Source organism: Prionailurus viverrinus, chromosome C2 (assembly GCF_022837055.1).
Source record: "Prionailurus viverrinus isolate Anna chromosome C2, UM_Priviv_1.0, whole genome shotgun sequence".
In the NCBI taxonomy this organism is placed as follows: Eukaryota; Metazoa; Chordata; class Mammalia; order Carnivora; family Felidae; genus Prionailurus; species Prionailurus viverrinus.
In genome coordinates, this window is record NC_062569.1 from 15,520,526 (window position 1) to 15,537,000 (window position 16,475).

The 16,475-nt window shown below is 41.6% G+C and overlaps 1 protein-coding gene across 6 annotated transcripts in view; it reads left to right on the forward strand.

Moving 5' to 3' along the window:
• NEK10 (NIMA related kinase 10) overlaps nucleotides 1-6,732 on the forward strand; it is a 230,098-nt gene extending 223,366 nt beyond the window's left edge. For all 6 annotated transcript variants that reach the window (XM_047875604.1, XM_047875605.1, XM_047875603.1 and 3 more), the window contains one exon: nucleotides 1,399-6,732. In XM_047875604.1, coding sequence (XP_047731560.1) covers nucleotides 1,399-1,447 — 49 coding nt within the window. In that variant the 3' untranslated portion in view covers nucleotides 1,448-6,732. The remainder of the gene's footprint in view (nucleotides 1-1,398) is intronic.
• Nucleotides 6,733-16,475: the final 9,743 nt, after the last annotated feature.

Genomic DNA, 16,475 nt, shown 5'->3' on the forward strand with positions numbered 1-16,475 from the left:
AGCCAATATTCTCACAGATGCTAATAGATGTTCCCTGAAAAATAAAATTTTGTGATCAAACATATCTGGGAAACTGTGAAAGGACAGTTTTCCATTTTCAGAGGATGGTGACACACGTTACCATATCACAGAGTCTGAGATGTGCTGTAAGGAAGAAATCTGTTGGCCTTGTTTAGCCCAGTGTTTCTTCAATCTTTCACATGTGGTTGGAAGTGGGAAACATTACTTTAACTCCCCGAAAGTCACCAGCACCTGCCCAGATCTGCTGTTGCTCTCATTGCCATTGTCATCATCATTGCAGAATGTTACTAGTGATCTTGGTCAAGCACCACACCGAGAAGTGCATACATAGTTTCTGTATTACTGAAGTTTACAACTTCAGACAGTCAGTTCAAACTTACGTCAGCAGTGAAAGCATGAAGCCAAGATATAGCATGCTTTTAGCTTCGGCCATAGAGTGACCATTTAGTCAGGGATAGAGAGATACCATTATCAGATGGACAGCCTCAGGATGAAGCCATAATCCATCTCTTAGCTCTCTCTAGGGACAGTTTCTGCAACTGTTTAAATAAAGGGGAGACTGCTTGGACAGTCGGTTAGGAAGACCGTCTTGGGCACAAAATGTTGTGGTAGGGAAAGGAAATAGTAACAGAAAGAGACATAGCAGCAAGGAGCCCTCAGCAAAATGGTGAATCCTTCATTTCTGGGCTTCCAGGAAGAGGAAGTAGAATGAGTTGAGAGGAAGAAAGTAGTATAAAGAAAATGAAACGAGGTCAAAACAGGCTTGGCCAGCCTGAAGCACACTGTATTCTTCATCATTTGCAGGATGTATGATTAATTATATTTTACATTCATAAACATTTAGCTTACTTACCAGAAGGAGACAGCTTAGCATGACTTAATATTATCATTGGTATTTGTGAGAGTAAAATTGCTTGAATCCTGTGAGTGAATAAATGGCAAGCATATCATCCTTATATACTTAGGGGCACATATCACCATTTTTAACAATGCAATCTGTATTGAGAAGTAAAATTTGCAAGATAAAAAAAATCTGTGCTTTGCATTGCTTTTTCCCCCAATGAACCGGTAACATGTAAATTAGATGTTTAAAAGCACAAGCTACTTTGGGTGTTTATTTTCTTCTCTCAAGGGCTATCATTTCTAATTGAGTTTATAATTTGAGAAAGATCCAGTTAGCACTGAACTTCAGCAAAAAGGTGACTTTCTAGAAATCCCCCATCCTATTTTGTTTTAGAATCATCTTTTCTTCACGGTGATTTGTACACACACACACACACACACACACACACACCTGAGCTACTGCTTTTGAAATTGAATGTGTGAAATCAAATATGTGTGACTACAGCAAACTCTTTGCACTTTTGAATCTTCTAGATATCACTCCTATCCATGGGGGACCAAGAATCACCCAACCAAAAGATGAAAACTCTGCATTTTGAACAGACTTGGTTTTCCTAGTGAAGCTCAGGTTCTGGACTTCAGCTCAACCAGATGCCCAGGGATTGGGAGCTGCTGGAAGGGTGTGGAAAAGAAAAGACCGAGCTGCCATGGCACCTGCAAGGCCTCTTTCTGGAGGTCCTGTGCTAGGTTACGTGGCCGCAGCAGTGTGGGAAGGCTCTGCTCCTCGCATCCAGCAGGCACGAGAGGACAGGGCTCTCGGCGTGCTGCTGGGAGAAAATGCTGCAAAATTCATCTGTGGGAAGAAAACTCGCTCCGCACAGAACTTTTCCTCCACATTAAAAAACAAGAGAAAACAAAACAAACACACACACACACACAAAAAGTCATATTTTTCAACGGAATATTTTATATTTAGAGTTGCCGAAACTACGTTTAAAGGCATCTAGCCTTCCATGTATAAAAATAGTTTTAGAGAGAGAAAATTACAGGCCCCAGAGTAATAATATATTGGGTGATTCACTGTATTCCCCCATTTTTTTTTTTTACTTTAAAAGAAATTCAGAAAATTCAGATTGAATTTTATTGTTGTTTTTGTTGTTTTAAGGAAAGGATTGGTTCTCTCTTAACCACTTGGGTGCTAGTGGTCTGAAGACAGTAGACAGTATTTGTAACCTTGCACAGCCTCTGGGAATAACTGTCAAATTGTCGGATGTAAGCTACACTAATAGAATATATTGCTGTACAATGTCTATATACATATAGAAGGGGGGAGGGAGGAGAGGTTTTGATTAGGCTAATGCTTTGCTGCTAATCAAACTTATAGTGTTTTTAGAGCACTTTGAAGACTTCATGGAATCTATGAAAGAGATGCAATATTCCTTATTCTAATTCCCTTCTTACTAAAATTAGCCCCATTGTTTTACAGTTTTTATTATTTGAGAATTTGAAATGAAAATACGCTATATAATGAAATATAAGTCCCTTCTTTATTCACCGAGACATCCCTAAAAACATAAGAAATCAGAACGCCAGATAGTGTTTCGTTCCTTTGTAGGGAGACTTTACGATGAAAATTCTCTAGATTCTTATTGGGCTAAAATCTCTTCAACTGGCTTCTGTTCACTGGTGGATCACCAAGACGTGCCCTTAGTGCCAAGTCAGACTGCACTTCTAACTGCTTAAAGGGCATTCTAATTCTATGTAATTAGTCATCTGAAAGCTGGAATTCTGCTTTTTATTTACTTCTCACTGAGTTCTGGTATCTTTATTTACACTGATATATTTTTAGCATCATTGAACAGGATTTAGTTCAATATATTTTACAGTGACTGAAACCTAAGAACCTTTTGTATAGTATGGAAAATCTCGTAATGTGAATCCATACTATTTTTACAATTTGTACATCCAAAACTTAAAAGATATCCAAATGTCCTTTAACTAATGCCTTTGAAAATTGCCAACGAATCTTTGTCTTTAAGCCAAATTAAGGATTACAAATACACTGTAATTTTAAATAACAGATGCAATTACAGTAATGAAAAATGTCAGTTTCAGCCTTCAAACCAATTCCATCCATATGTGAAATTTATGTGTAGAATTAAAATGCTATGATTTTGTTGACATACCCAGGTAAAATTTTATTTCCATCCCAACTGAATTTGAACTTGCACTATTATTTTTTATATCTGTTCCTGTATGGAATGGGCACCTTTCCTCACTGTGTAGGAGGCACAGGCCTACAGGGGCATAAATTGTAATTGTGATAGAAGCCAACACCTGGAAAGAAACCAAGCTGTGGGTGAAAGTTTGAACAATAAAGTTCTTTCTCAAATGATAATATATGCTCAACAACATTTAGAAGAGAAGAGTAGTCAGAGGTCACACCTTAGTAAAAAAAATAAAAAAGAAAAAAAAAAGAAATGATTTATTTAAAGGTATTTTCAAATGCATACAGTTGCCCTTATTGACCAGAAAGGGAGCAAAATGTTTCCATCTATTTCTTTTAGACCATAGAAATGGCATTTATTATTCTAGAAGCCAGTACAGATTAACAAAGGTAAACACATGGATGTCCTGTTCAACAGCAGCTTTAGGCCTGTCACCTCTATGCTGACAGATGCATTCTTTTGCCAAAGTCATGAATGTGTTTTATTTGATTCCCTCCTTAAACTACCAGTCACTGGATCCACATTCTCCCGGTGCAAGGGCAGGCCTCCAAGAGAAAGTTAGGCACTGGGAAGGGATCCCTTTTGGGTATGGAGTCTCATCCCAACCGTGATGTTACCTTTTCAAAAGCTCTCACTTTCTAACTCTCCAACCAGGAGTCCCCTGTCGTCACAAAAGAACAAGAATGATCATTTTGTTTTCACTCTGAACTGCGTTGTAGTGCAAAGAAGTTGTTGAGTGTAATCGGCCTCATAGTTTTTTCTTGATTACATTTAAATTTTTTCTTTTTCTCTTGTATATAATTGTTAATTATTTGTTGTGCAATGAAATCCCCATCTAACTCTCTGTCACTGAATATTTGTATAGGACAGAATCTGAATCAGACTTTTCAGATCACTTTGGATACACACATGCCTCAGTTAATTGTGTTTTGATCTACCAACTCTGCACGTGTGCACTTGAAACCTGAATTTGCTTTTTAAAAGCAGAATGTTCCATTTTCAGGGAAGTGACTGCAGCAGTCACATGTGCTTGCCGGTTGTTAACCTTGTCTTCTTCCAGATATTTGATATGTAATTGGAGGTCCCTAAGGAATAGTAACGTGGACAGTGGACCCAGTGCTCATGGGCGAATTTCAGGAACTTGCTAGAGAAAGGCTGTTTGGGTATAATGTGGACACTTGTGTGACACCGGGCAGGGTACACAGCGTGGGCATTCTAAAGCAGACCCTAATTAAGAAATGCTGTTATGAAGTTAACCCAAATGATGGAACTGAGTGGGAGTCAAGGTCTTCTTAGAGGTACCATCTATGACTTATTAAATACCATGAATTTTGATGATCAAAAACAAATACAGGACCAGTTGATTACATGCAATTCGAGCAATAGCATCAGTTTTTCACCACTCATATCTAAGATGTGTGAGGGCAATAATGTGTAGTCAATTCCGTCAGTATTAATATGCATAGAATCCACATCCCTCTGGTTGATTTGCTGAATCGCAAAATATTTTTATTGCTATTTCTCTCTCTTCTTTGGAATGACGAGGGACCACGTGCAGTAAATATGTTGGATTCCTTTAGAAATGGCTTCGGCTTCTATTGGAAGGTGGGAAATACTTCTTTGTAAGGTACTTTTATTGTTTGCCTTTCACTTTTTCTATGGTGTGTATTCACAATACAGAAATCAGCTGGAGAGGCAATGCAAAGGAATCAGGGTGAAGCACGTCTTCAGCACCGCGGAGATGCAGCTATCATGTACTGACCTTGTCTCTTGGGGGTGAAATTCCATCAAAACATGAAATTCTTCATGTTCAACAACTACATGTGATAATAAGTATATTTTATGTACCTTTATATCTTTCAGATAGTATCCTTTGATGGAAATGAACAGGGTTTGGGATAGATTATTTTTCCCACTGAAGTGTGCTGCTTACCCTTAGACGCTATTTTTCATATTGATAGGAAGACACAAATGTCTCAGGGAAACTTTGCGATAAAGAGGTTCTTATGTGTGTCATTGCAGTTAAATTGCATATTGTAAATATGACTGTTATGCTTGATTACATTCCTGCCGTGATGTTGCTTTGAGATCTGCAACAGGGACAGGAAGGATTTTATGATTTTGACGGAGTGACTGATGGATATTGCAAATTTACATGTCCTCTGGGTCCATGGGCAACAGTTGTTTTCAAAATGGAGATCACACACCCTAGGAGTGTAACAGCATAGTTGGGATGTGAGCTATGTTTGATTTTTTTTTTTTTACTACATATATGTAGTAATGAACCGATTTTTAAATTTAAAAATTCATTGATTTTTATCCTAAAAGTGAACTCTCTTCTCAATTGAAGCTTGAATATTATTCCTCAACCTGTAGCAAGTGGCCTCTTTTTCCCATTTCATACTATGAAGCTCTTCTCTGTACCCAGGAATTGTATTTAGAGGTAGCAGAAGTGCATTCATTACAGCTAATATGTGACTGTTTAAAGGCTGTCATTTGGAGGTAGCTTCCCTTTGTTTCCTCTGAACAGAGATAGAAGTTTTGTTGTTTATAGAAAACCAGGTAATCAGCAAGTCTGGACAGATGCTTGGAATTGATCTGGTGAGCTCACAAATGAAAAATGAGCTGACGTTTCTGCAAACATGTCATGAACTGGTCCCATAAAACAAGCGGAGAGAGGTTTGGACTAGAATAACAAACCAAGAGGAACCAAAGCTTTAAGGCCTTAGCACCTGTAAGTCAGACTGCAGAGGTCACTTAGAAAATAATATTCTTAATCCGTGATTCAGTTCCACGTTTCAAGCACCACTTGAGTCAGAATTCTGGAAAGAAATAGAATGCTTACGAATGGCTGTTAAATTTTAGCTCTCCTTGCCCTTCATACAAGTATGTTTACCTCATACTTCAGTAAATTTGGAAGGTAATGGAGCTGGTTTAAGGATACCTTATATCAAGAAGGAATGTGTGAAGTATTTGTATGAACCCCACATAGCATTGAGGGAGGCATATAAATAGAAGTACTCAGAAGTGAAGTCCTAACTTGTTAAGGATAAAAGATGACTCTTTCAAAGAGGTAGGACAATCTACAAATAAAAACTGAGAAGTCACAGGGCAAGTGGAAGGCAAGGGGTGTCCCAGAGCCCGGCATCTACCAGCAGCCCAGTCACAGGATGGTGGGCGGTTGGCAGGAGGCCAGGCAGTTCCCGATGCTTCACTGATTCCTGCCTCTGAGTCTCCTGGATCAGGTGTCTTCCCCCACGTGCAGTTACTGATCGACTGATCACTGTCACCTGTGAGCTGAAAACCCCAGCGAGTAGCACATGGGCCCCTAAGGCTCCCTAGTAACGTGTTGGTCCAGACCTTAGGACAGGGTCCCTGTGAAGCATTCTGAAGACATTAGGCTCCTCAGGGACACAGTTTTGTCTTGTGGTTCTGCCCTCTGCCACTGGTACCACGTTTGCTTCCCCATCTTTCATCCATGGCCTTAGGCCTGTTTCGTTTGACAAAATAAATTTTACCAGAAATATGTGTGGATGTTCTATAGATAAATGCAGGCAGACTTGAATACATTTACACTTGGCTAGATCAGAAAGAAGCATTTCAAGGTATTTCAGTTGTTTGCAAACAAACCAGTTGATAATCAGGCTACGGAAAGATGCCATCGTGTTGCTCTTCCAAAATGGGAAACAAAAATCACTCCAAAGGACCATCTTTTAAGTGCATTCTGTGTACTGACATTTAGTGGATCAAAACTGAGTTACGATGCTTCCTGTATTCTGTTGTTCCCAGTGGTGAGTCTGTGGCGATCAAAAAGGACAGAGCTGTCCTCTGAGAAAAAGTACAGCCCCTAATGTCATGTTGCCCGGAGCTTCCGTGTTCTGGACCACCACAGGTCCTCAGTGCCCACAGAATGGGAAAGTACCTTTCATTTGCTTTTTTCCCCCTTAGCTTCTAGGAGCAGGTCCTTTTCTGTTCCAGTCCCACCCACAGGCCTCTCTGCTGTCTGGCCCTACCTCCACTCCCATTCCTACCGGAAGAGAAGACTGTTAGAAGGTTACCTGCAGGGAGCCCGCGTTGTTAGAGGGAATGTTCGGAGTTCTGTGGTGGTACGTGGTAGGGAAGGCAGAAGGATGATGGACTTCTTTCTCTGCACATGATTCCGTCCTCCCCAAACTCCAACAAAACCTCTGGTGTGAGTGTACTGAGACTCTGAAGTAACGAAGTTGGGGGCCCTGGAAGAGAAGAGAAATGCCATGCCTCTATGAAAGATTTATATAAAAGATGCGAGTGGCCTTTATTTTTGCTATTGCTTAAATATGCTCTGTAAGATGCTAAAGAAAATTAAAAATGAATTTTCAATCTTATGGAAAAAGAATCTCTCTTTTGTCAAGGGTTTATAGCAAATGGTCATTGCTTTTCCCTCACCAGCTCTCCTAAATCTCTCCTTTATGCTTAGAAGCCTTTTGATTAAAAAAAAAAGTTCCAAAAAGGTGATCGTATATACGTTTATGCTCAAATATGTTCCGCAGCTTTAGTTGGTGGCAACTATGTGCTGTCCCCCATGTTGAATAGTGAGTACTTCAAAACTTAGTGCCTTAAAATGACAACATTTATTATTTCTCGTGAGTCTGTAGGTCAGCTGGGTATTCTGCTGATCTGAGCTGGGCTTGGCTGACTTCTGCTGGGCTCCCTCGTGCCTGCCTGGTCAGCAGACTGGTTGCCTGGTTCTGGATGGTCCCGATGGACCCAGTGGGAAAGGTCAGCTCTCCTCCATGTGTCTCTCACCCTCCTGGCAACCTAGTCCAGATGTGTTTTGTGGCAGTAACAAGAGCCAATGTGGAAAGCAGTGACCCCCTTGTCGAGACTCTACCTGCATCAGATTTTCCCAAATCCTATTGGCCAAAGCAGATCACATGGGCAAATCTGACATTAGCGTGGGGAGGTACATCAGGTTTTTATTGGCGTGGAAAAAATTGCTATCAACTTAGCAGTTAGAAACAACAGAAATTCTGTGTCTTGAAATTTCTGTAGATCAGGAGTTTGAGCATGTTTTAAACAGGGTCCTCTCATAGGCTGGAATCAAAGTGTGGGAGGGGGGCTGGGTGTCACTCAAACCTTGGGATCCTCTTCCAAGATCATCTGATTATTGGCCAACTTCAGTTCCTTGTATTTGTAGGACTGCAGTCCTCAGCAACTAGAGGTCACCTGAAGTCCCCTGCCCCACGGCCCTGCCCATAGACAGTTCACATCAAGGCAGCTCGTTTCTGCTGGTCAGAGTTGATCTCTTTCTCTCCCCGTTGTCAACTAAGAGAGTTTTTATAACAGAACCAAATTAGGAGAGTGACATCCTGTCACCTTCCCAGATTCTAGTTATTACAAACAAGTCACAGACACAGCCTGCATTCAGAGGCAGGGGATTATACAAGGAAATGGGTCACTGAGGTCACCTGAGGGGTATGTCTGCCACGGAGTGCAATACTAAAGGGCACAGATATAGGGAGATCTGGACAATTGGGGCCACGGGATATGAAATATCACAGTATCAACATACCTGGAGAGGAATTATGTGAAGTGAACATGACCTCAGACTATAGGACCTGACTTCCAGAACATTTCCAGTCCCCATCCCAGGACTCAGATGTTTCCAGCAGGCTATTTGAAGACCAGATCTAACCCAGCCAACAGACCCACAAACCTCAGTCATTGGCATGAGAAGCAGGAATGGAAATTGTTCTTCTAGAAGCCAGAGAGGCTTTCGGGAACACCACATCCTTCAAACTCTGTGCGGGGCGATCTGCTTTTCTCATTTCAGTTCTTTACCAAATGGGCACAAATTGATTGTTCTTGGTGATTATGTTTCTATGGCAGAGAACAGGAATTAAAGAAGCGAATTATAGAGTATAGCTGGATATAGCTACGAGCTGCGATCTTAATATATCATAAGCAATGAAGAAATGAAAATGTCGCCCAAATTTTAAGATTCCATCCCTCTTCTCAAGATTGAGCACATAATTTGTTTTGCTCTTTATATAAGCTTTATATGAAGCTGCCCCTATCATGCAGATTTAATTTGCTACCATACTATACGAAGACCAAAATGGCATGAATTCATTTTGCTCGTGTACTGGTTTTATCTCTTGAGCCAATGCAGTGTTGCTGCAGATGTTTTAACCATCTTTGGTACGTGCAAAAATGTTGTTTATGTAATGCAGGAAAACAGTTGTAATTTTCACGATGAGGATATAGGTACACATATTGTGAATTGTTCAAGGATCAAGAAACAAATCACTTAAGGCCCCAAATTCCCTAAATTTATTTGCACACGAGGCAAAAGGTAAACATGATTGAGCAGTTGGGTTTGAATGCTAGCTCCATGATTTTCTATTTGGATGACTCCAGAGCAAGGACTTAACCTCTTGAAGGCTTAGCTTCCCCGTCCATGTAAGGGAAGTACCAGTAGATTGCACTTTCAAAGCTTATTGGGCCTAGGCTTGATGTAAAAATTAAACACCACAATAGACGTAAGCGCTCGGAGCCATGTCAGCCTGTGTCCGCCCAGACCCACAGACCCTGGACGATTTCTGTGCATGTGGCCTCCTGTGCACTTTCTCCTCCCGACAGTCCGCGTCTGTGTCTCTTTGGTGGGAACCGTCCTGTGGTTGCGGGAGCCGGCTCTGTCTCCTGGCACTGGTAACATCCAGAACTTCATTCTCCAGAGGCTGGCCTTAACCACTTACAGAGACGCTCAGGGGAACGAATCCTCCAGCGCCCTCTCCCCCACCTGGGACAGCTCTGAGGTATGCCCTTCGCTGTCTCACTGTTTCTCTGGCAGAACTGAGCCTGTCCCCCTCCGCGTCACTGTGTCCGGTAAAGTATCCTAGCCTGGCTTCCTTCCGGTCCCTGCTTCACCTCCCCACTCATCAGTTTTCCCGGCAACATTTCCTGATAAATCCATCCCATGTCTCTGGATAGGCTTCTAGGGAAGACCACGCAAGGCAATGGCAGAATATAAATGGCTTGGTAAATTAAAACTAGCTTAATATTTCTGTGATGAGGAGCATGGATTGACAATCTCCCAAAGGTACATGTGCCCAAGGATATGGTTGGTGTTACTGTGATGTGTCCTAGTGTAGAATTCCCACTAAGCAGGAATTAAACTAGGCGTGGTGACTGCACTCTCCCGGCCTCCTCTCCCTACGGGGGGCCAGTGGGTACTCTGGCTGCCAGCAGGATGACACGGGTTAGCAGCTTGAAGACAGGACAGGTTTACAGTGCTGTGGCACCTCCCTGGCCTCCTAAAATGGCTTGGAGGCATTCCTTCCCATCCCTAGGGAGTCACCTACGCTCTCACCCCTGCCGCTGCAATTCTGTTATTATATTGTATATCAAATGAGGTCAGAATTTCAACAAAGGGAGTCACAGGAAGGAGAGAGAAACTTAGGCAGAGAGTAAGAGGTCTTCCACACACAGAATAACTCGGGTAGAGGGGCAATCCACCGCTGCCTAGAAAGAAAGGCTAGCTGACTCTCATTTGGTCTCTAAGAGAGAAGGATGGTTTTCTTCTGTGTCCTTCCCCAGTTTTGCTTTGAGAATATTTGGGGTTTTTTTTCAAATAACCTCAACCAAGTTAAGAGCATCTTGGTATCTGGTAATTTATTTTTAAAATGCTTTCAAGTTCTGCTTATGAATCCCACTGTGAATCTCTTAGATGATCGTATCTTCTGCCTTTCCAAAAAATGAATTCTGATGACAAACATGTAGCTTTCAGCATGAATTACATAACAAGTAACTACTCTGTTGAAATGCTTATCAGCACCTCTTCTCCATGACACATTAGGAACTATTTTCATTGGAAAAAAATTGTTATGACAGTCTTCAAAGGTTGTCATGTCCCATTTTGTTCCTCTCATACTTGCGTGGTTAGGCCTTAGCAGTAGCATCCTTAGCATTTTGGTAACAGGTGCTCCAGTTTGGAAAGGGTCTTCCAAAGTCAGCGGTGCAGAAAGGCAGGGGGTGATAGTGAAATACTGGTTCTTCACGGTCTGCTTGCCCACAGGGCGCCAGATAGGAGGAAAAGACCACTCACTACCGGTTCCTGAAGGATTCAGTAGGAGAACTGTCACTAGGAACGCTTTCCTGGCCCCTTCTACTCCCTATACCAGTCCTTCCCCCTCCTGTCTGCATGTGCACAGACACACACACACACACACACACACACACACACACACACACACACCACCCCACCAATCCCTCCAGAAGGCGGACAGAATCTTCCCAATCCTTTTCCTGTTGGTTAGCATTTTCAGTGGTCAGTTGAAGCATTATGTTGGCCATGATTCCAATTATCTACTCATCTCTTTCATTATTTTTCCCTTTTTTCCTATTGTAGATTTGGACTGAGTTGGGTAAATGCTGACCCTGTTTAACACTGTGTCTCACAGGAAACTATTTTAGTCTAACACAATGACTTGAAGAGTCAATACTGTTGATATTATTTAATGTTAAAGCTTGTCTTCTGTTTCACTTTCTCCTAATTTTTAAAAAACATTTTTAATGTGTATTTTTTACTGTAAGGGATATGAAGTATCATGGAAATATTATTTGTTTTCTCACTTCATCCAGTAGACCCCATAGCAACCTCAGGAGCATTTATAGCACAATAGATTTTTGTTTTTGTTGTTTTCCTCGGAAACAATAGAGCTGAACTGCTAACTTTAAAACAAAAATCTGACCTCATCTTTAGCTAGCCTTTCTATTTTAAAATTTTTTACGGAATTACATGGATTAAAAAACCAAACACACCAATAAAAAGTTGACCAGTAATATCTGAATCAGAAAGTCTTTCATTCACTTAACAGTAATCAGATCAGTTTAAAGAGGTGCTCGATTTATCAAGAGCAGTAAGTTTCTGAGAGTGATTTCTAAAATCCTCACCTCAAAATTCACAGTCTGTGCTTCGTACTGGGGCAGGAGAGATGGGTTGAGTGGTTACTGCATAGCAGGCACTGTGCAAAGCACTTTCCAGATGTCTATTCATCGTTAACAGCCACTGTGCAAAAGGTTATAACTATTATTATTGTAGAAATGAACAAACAAACAAACAAGGTTCAGGGAAGTGAAGAAGCCAATAGCTAGTGGTAAAAAAACAAAACAAAACAAGAAAACCTAGAATCCCAGAATTCAGCAAGTAAAACCCTTAGTTTATACCATCAAGATAAGATGACTCAATTTATGAGATTTAAAAAATTCTCTACATGTCTTATTTAATGGTATCATTTTGCTTCTAGGTCCTAATGTCTGCTTTGTGTGTCTTACTGATGAATACCTTAAGTAGTTATAGGGGGGGAAAATCTATTCAATCTTTACAAAAGCACGAACGCAGACCACACTAGCATTTCAATGATTGTTCTACTGCTGGAGCCTGAGCCACCCCAGGATACTCACAGACCAACCCAACTTTTTAAAATATTTATTTCTTTTCGAGAGAGATAGAGAGAGAGTGCGCTCCTGTGCATACAAGACAGGGAGGGGCAGAGAGAAGGAGGGACAGAGGATTGGAAGCAGGCCCTGCGCTGTCCAATCCATGCAGGACTAGAACTCACAAACCATGAGATCATGACCTGAGCCAAAGGTGAACGCTTAACTGACTGAGCCACCCAGGAGCCCCTTCAACCCACTTTTTAATGTTTTCAGTGGGACCCAACTTTCTATAAAGTGCTTTGATGATCATGCTCATGTAACCTCTTGACTTGTTGTCAGTTTCCCAAGTAATACTTGCTAATTAAAAGGCTCAAAAATCAATGGGTAGTCTTTAAAAGTCAATGGGTTAAAAAAAAAAAAAGAAAAGAAAAGAAAAGAAAAAGACAACAGACCAAAGGTTTTCCTTTCAGAGATGAAGTGAAAGAGATATTCTGGCTGTATGACCCAAGGTGAATGACTTCACTGCTGTGAACCTCAATGTTGTGAGATAATAGTGCTTTTCTTACTGTATTCCCATAAGGATTAAAGGTGCTATCATATGAGAAATAGTTCCATAATGTGTGAATCATGGAAACATCAAGTAAATAAAACAGTTTTATCAACCTATAGTTTCCCAGAGGTTAAAGGATAGCCTTTCTGACTAATTTACAAGTTTTCTTATTTTTAAAACACCCCAGCCAGCACTGCCTCCTTAAGGATGTCCAACACCGAAGACACCCTTTCCAGCGAGACAGTGTCAGAAGGGTCTGCTGATACTTGAGCATCCTGTTCAACTCTTAAATACAAGAGATAGAATACCAACTAGTTCAAAGAGTAAAAGGGAACTTATTGGCTTATTTAATTGAAATATACAGGATAGGACAAGCTTTAGGCATTGCTAAATTCGAGGGCTCAGAATGTATCAGCAAAACCTTCTGTTTTGCTCTTTCTCAATCTCTTTCTCTCTCTCTTGGACGCTCATTTAAAAAAAAATTTTTTTTAATGTTTATTAATTTTTGAGAGAGAAAGAGAGAGCAAGAGCAGGGAAGAAGCAGAGAGAGATGGAGACACGGAATCCAAAGCAGGCTCCAGCCTTCAAGCTGTCAGCACAGAGTGTGACGCGGGGCTCGAACTCACAAGCAGTGAAATCATGACCTGAGCCCAAGTCAGATGCTCAACCGACTAAGCTACCCAGACACCTTTGGCCACTCATTTCTGAGTTTTGTTCTCCTCCATCCCAATTTTACTTCCACACAGGTTCTCTTCCCACAGTGGTTCCCCTAACACTAAATTATGTCCTTCTAGTTCCTAGTCCTTCAGAAAGATTTCTTTACCAGTTCGACAAAAATTGTGGAATTAAGTCTCAGTAGACCAATTTGGGCAACAGGTTCAGTACTTAAGCTGAGAGAAGAGAGGATAATGGGATATGCTGATTGGCTTTGGCCTGGATCATGTGCCTGACCTTGAGCTGATCACTGTGACTAGGGAAACTAGATGCCCATCTGTGGAGACCGGAGGAGAGGAGCCCATGGAACACCATGATTTGACAGTGGGAAGGAGCAGTTATCCAAGAGTGATAGCAGGGAAATGAAGAATCTAAGGAAAATGAGGAGCTGGATTTTTGGCAGACAAAAAGTAGATGCTTATGAACTTGGCTTAGTCTTAGCAGGAGGCATTTGTGTCTGACCATTGACAGAGATTTCTGGCCAAACTTTTCCTGCCTCACTACTCCATCATCTCAGTTTGCTCAGAGGCACCTAGATAAACCATCTCTTAAGCAAAAGACTTTAGCAGGGAAGAAATATAATTAAAGTGAGTTGGGAAGCCTGGGGAACAACTGTCTGTATAGCTCTTGTGTTTCATTTGTCAGAAAGCTCACTGGGTAATAGTAGACAAAGTAGGAACGGTGAAAAAGGAAAAATAGACATATCCTTCCCTGTGGTCAGTTTCCAGCTCTGTTATTGTAATACCTGTTATTTCCTCTATAATACCCAGCTCTTTTGTTCTCCAAAGGAGTGTGTTGGTTTCTATGCAGTGCTGCTGCCCATGTTTCTCTCCACCACTCTTCTCCTTTGGGCCAGAGCACGCCTCAGCCTTTTCCCAAACTGTACTCCTAGCTTGCACCTTTGTGACCCTGTAAGTTTAGGCCTTCTGAGCCTTGGTCCCCTCCTGCCTGGGGCAGCCAGTATGTTACCAGCAAGCTTAGATTCACACCAAACCTCTTCCCCAACCAGTAGCTGCTGAGATTTGCATTGTTCTTGCTGGCTGTCACTTGTGTCAGATAGAGCCCTTAACACCCTCTGTCAGCCTTGTCATCTAACCCTCTTTTAGGAGTTATCTGCCTGACTGTAACCCAGGCCCTGGCCTGGCCTTCCACCCCAACACATTTGCCGGAATCCCAAATATATTTACCACCTAAAACCCCACACAGAGCCTGCTACTCACCAAACACCAGAGTGACCCCTTGGATAATGACATTCACATCAAGCCCAAGTTTTCAATGTCCACTTGGATAATATTTGGGTACCATCCTTTAGCCCTTCAGCCTACAGAGGGCCAACTTTCCCTGTTTCTCTGCCCATTCTGTACCAGGCATCAGAGTTTCCAGTGTGCTTGGTGCTAAGCCTGTTCATGTGACTTATGGCACTGGGGGAATTTTCCCTCTGTAAACACAGCAAAGCTGGCTCATCCTGATTGAGAAGCTTTTGTGAGTCAGCTCCTTGTCCATCCCTTTATTTATTCATACAACAAATGTTCCCCATGCTTCTAAAACTTTAACATGCATACTAATTACCTGTGGGTCTTATTAAAAGGTAGGTCCTGATTCAGTAGGCCTGGGGTGGGGCCTGGGCTTCTGTGCTTTTAAGAAGTTTCTGTGTGATATACCTGCAGACATTTCATGAATGGGAGTCAATAATATGGAATATAGAAACTCAGTAAGTATTTGTTGAATGTTAAATGAATGAAAACCTGAATCAAAGTTTTGAACAGAAGTTTTAGTTTAGATAGAAAAGAGAAGCATAATGTTGGCAAGTTATTTATAAGTGACATTTATTGGGTCAAAAGCTAAAGCCTTTGCCAATGGAGGCTTTCCTGGTGTGTTTCCCCTTTATCCATGTTTTATGGCTTTTGAGGTGTCTCCCTTGTCTCTTCCTAAGGGAAACAGAGCCAACTTCAGGTTAACATTTCAATTACTTGAATTTTTAAGACTGTCGACTGTTCTTTTTGAACTCACAGTTTTCCAATATGCTCTGTATATTATGCACTTAAAAATTTTTTTTAATGTTTATTTATTTTGGAGACAGATGGACAGAGCCCAAGCTGGAGATGGTGGGAGAGAGAGAGACAGAGACAGAATCCGAAGCAGGCTCCAGACTCCAAACTCCAAGCTGTCAGCACAGAGCCCAACATGGGGCTCAAAGTCACAAACCTGTGAGGATCATGACCTGAGCCAAACTCGGGCGCCACCCAGGTCCCCCTGTATAAGCATGGCTTTAGAGTCACATGCACACACACACATGCACACATGCCCACGCACACACACACAATGCCTAATTATTGCTTTTTTTTTTTTTTGTAACCAGTAACCTACATGCCCCATTTATAGCATGTCATGTGTAGATTGCCAACAATCTTACGAAAGCTCAAGTCAGGTAAAAAATGGAAAGTGCCCAAGATATCCCACTAGAGATGAGGCCCCCCCCGCACCCCACATTTCATCTTTATTATTTTCTTCCCCTTTTACTGTTTTTTGGCTTGATTTTTTTTCACATTTGTTTATTTTTGAGAAACAGAGAGAGACAGAGCGTGAGTGGGGGAGGGACAGAGAGAGAGGGAGACACAGAATCCAAAGCAGGCTCCAGGCTCTGAGCTGTCAGCCCAGAGCCTGACATGGGGCTCAAACCCACAAACTGTGAGATCATG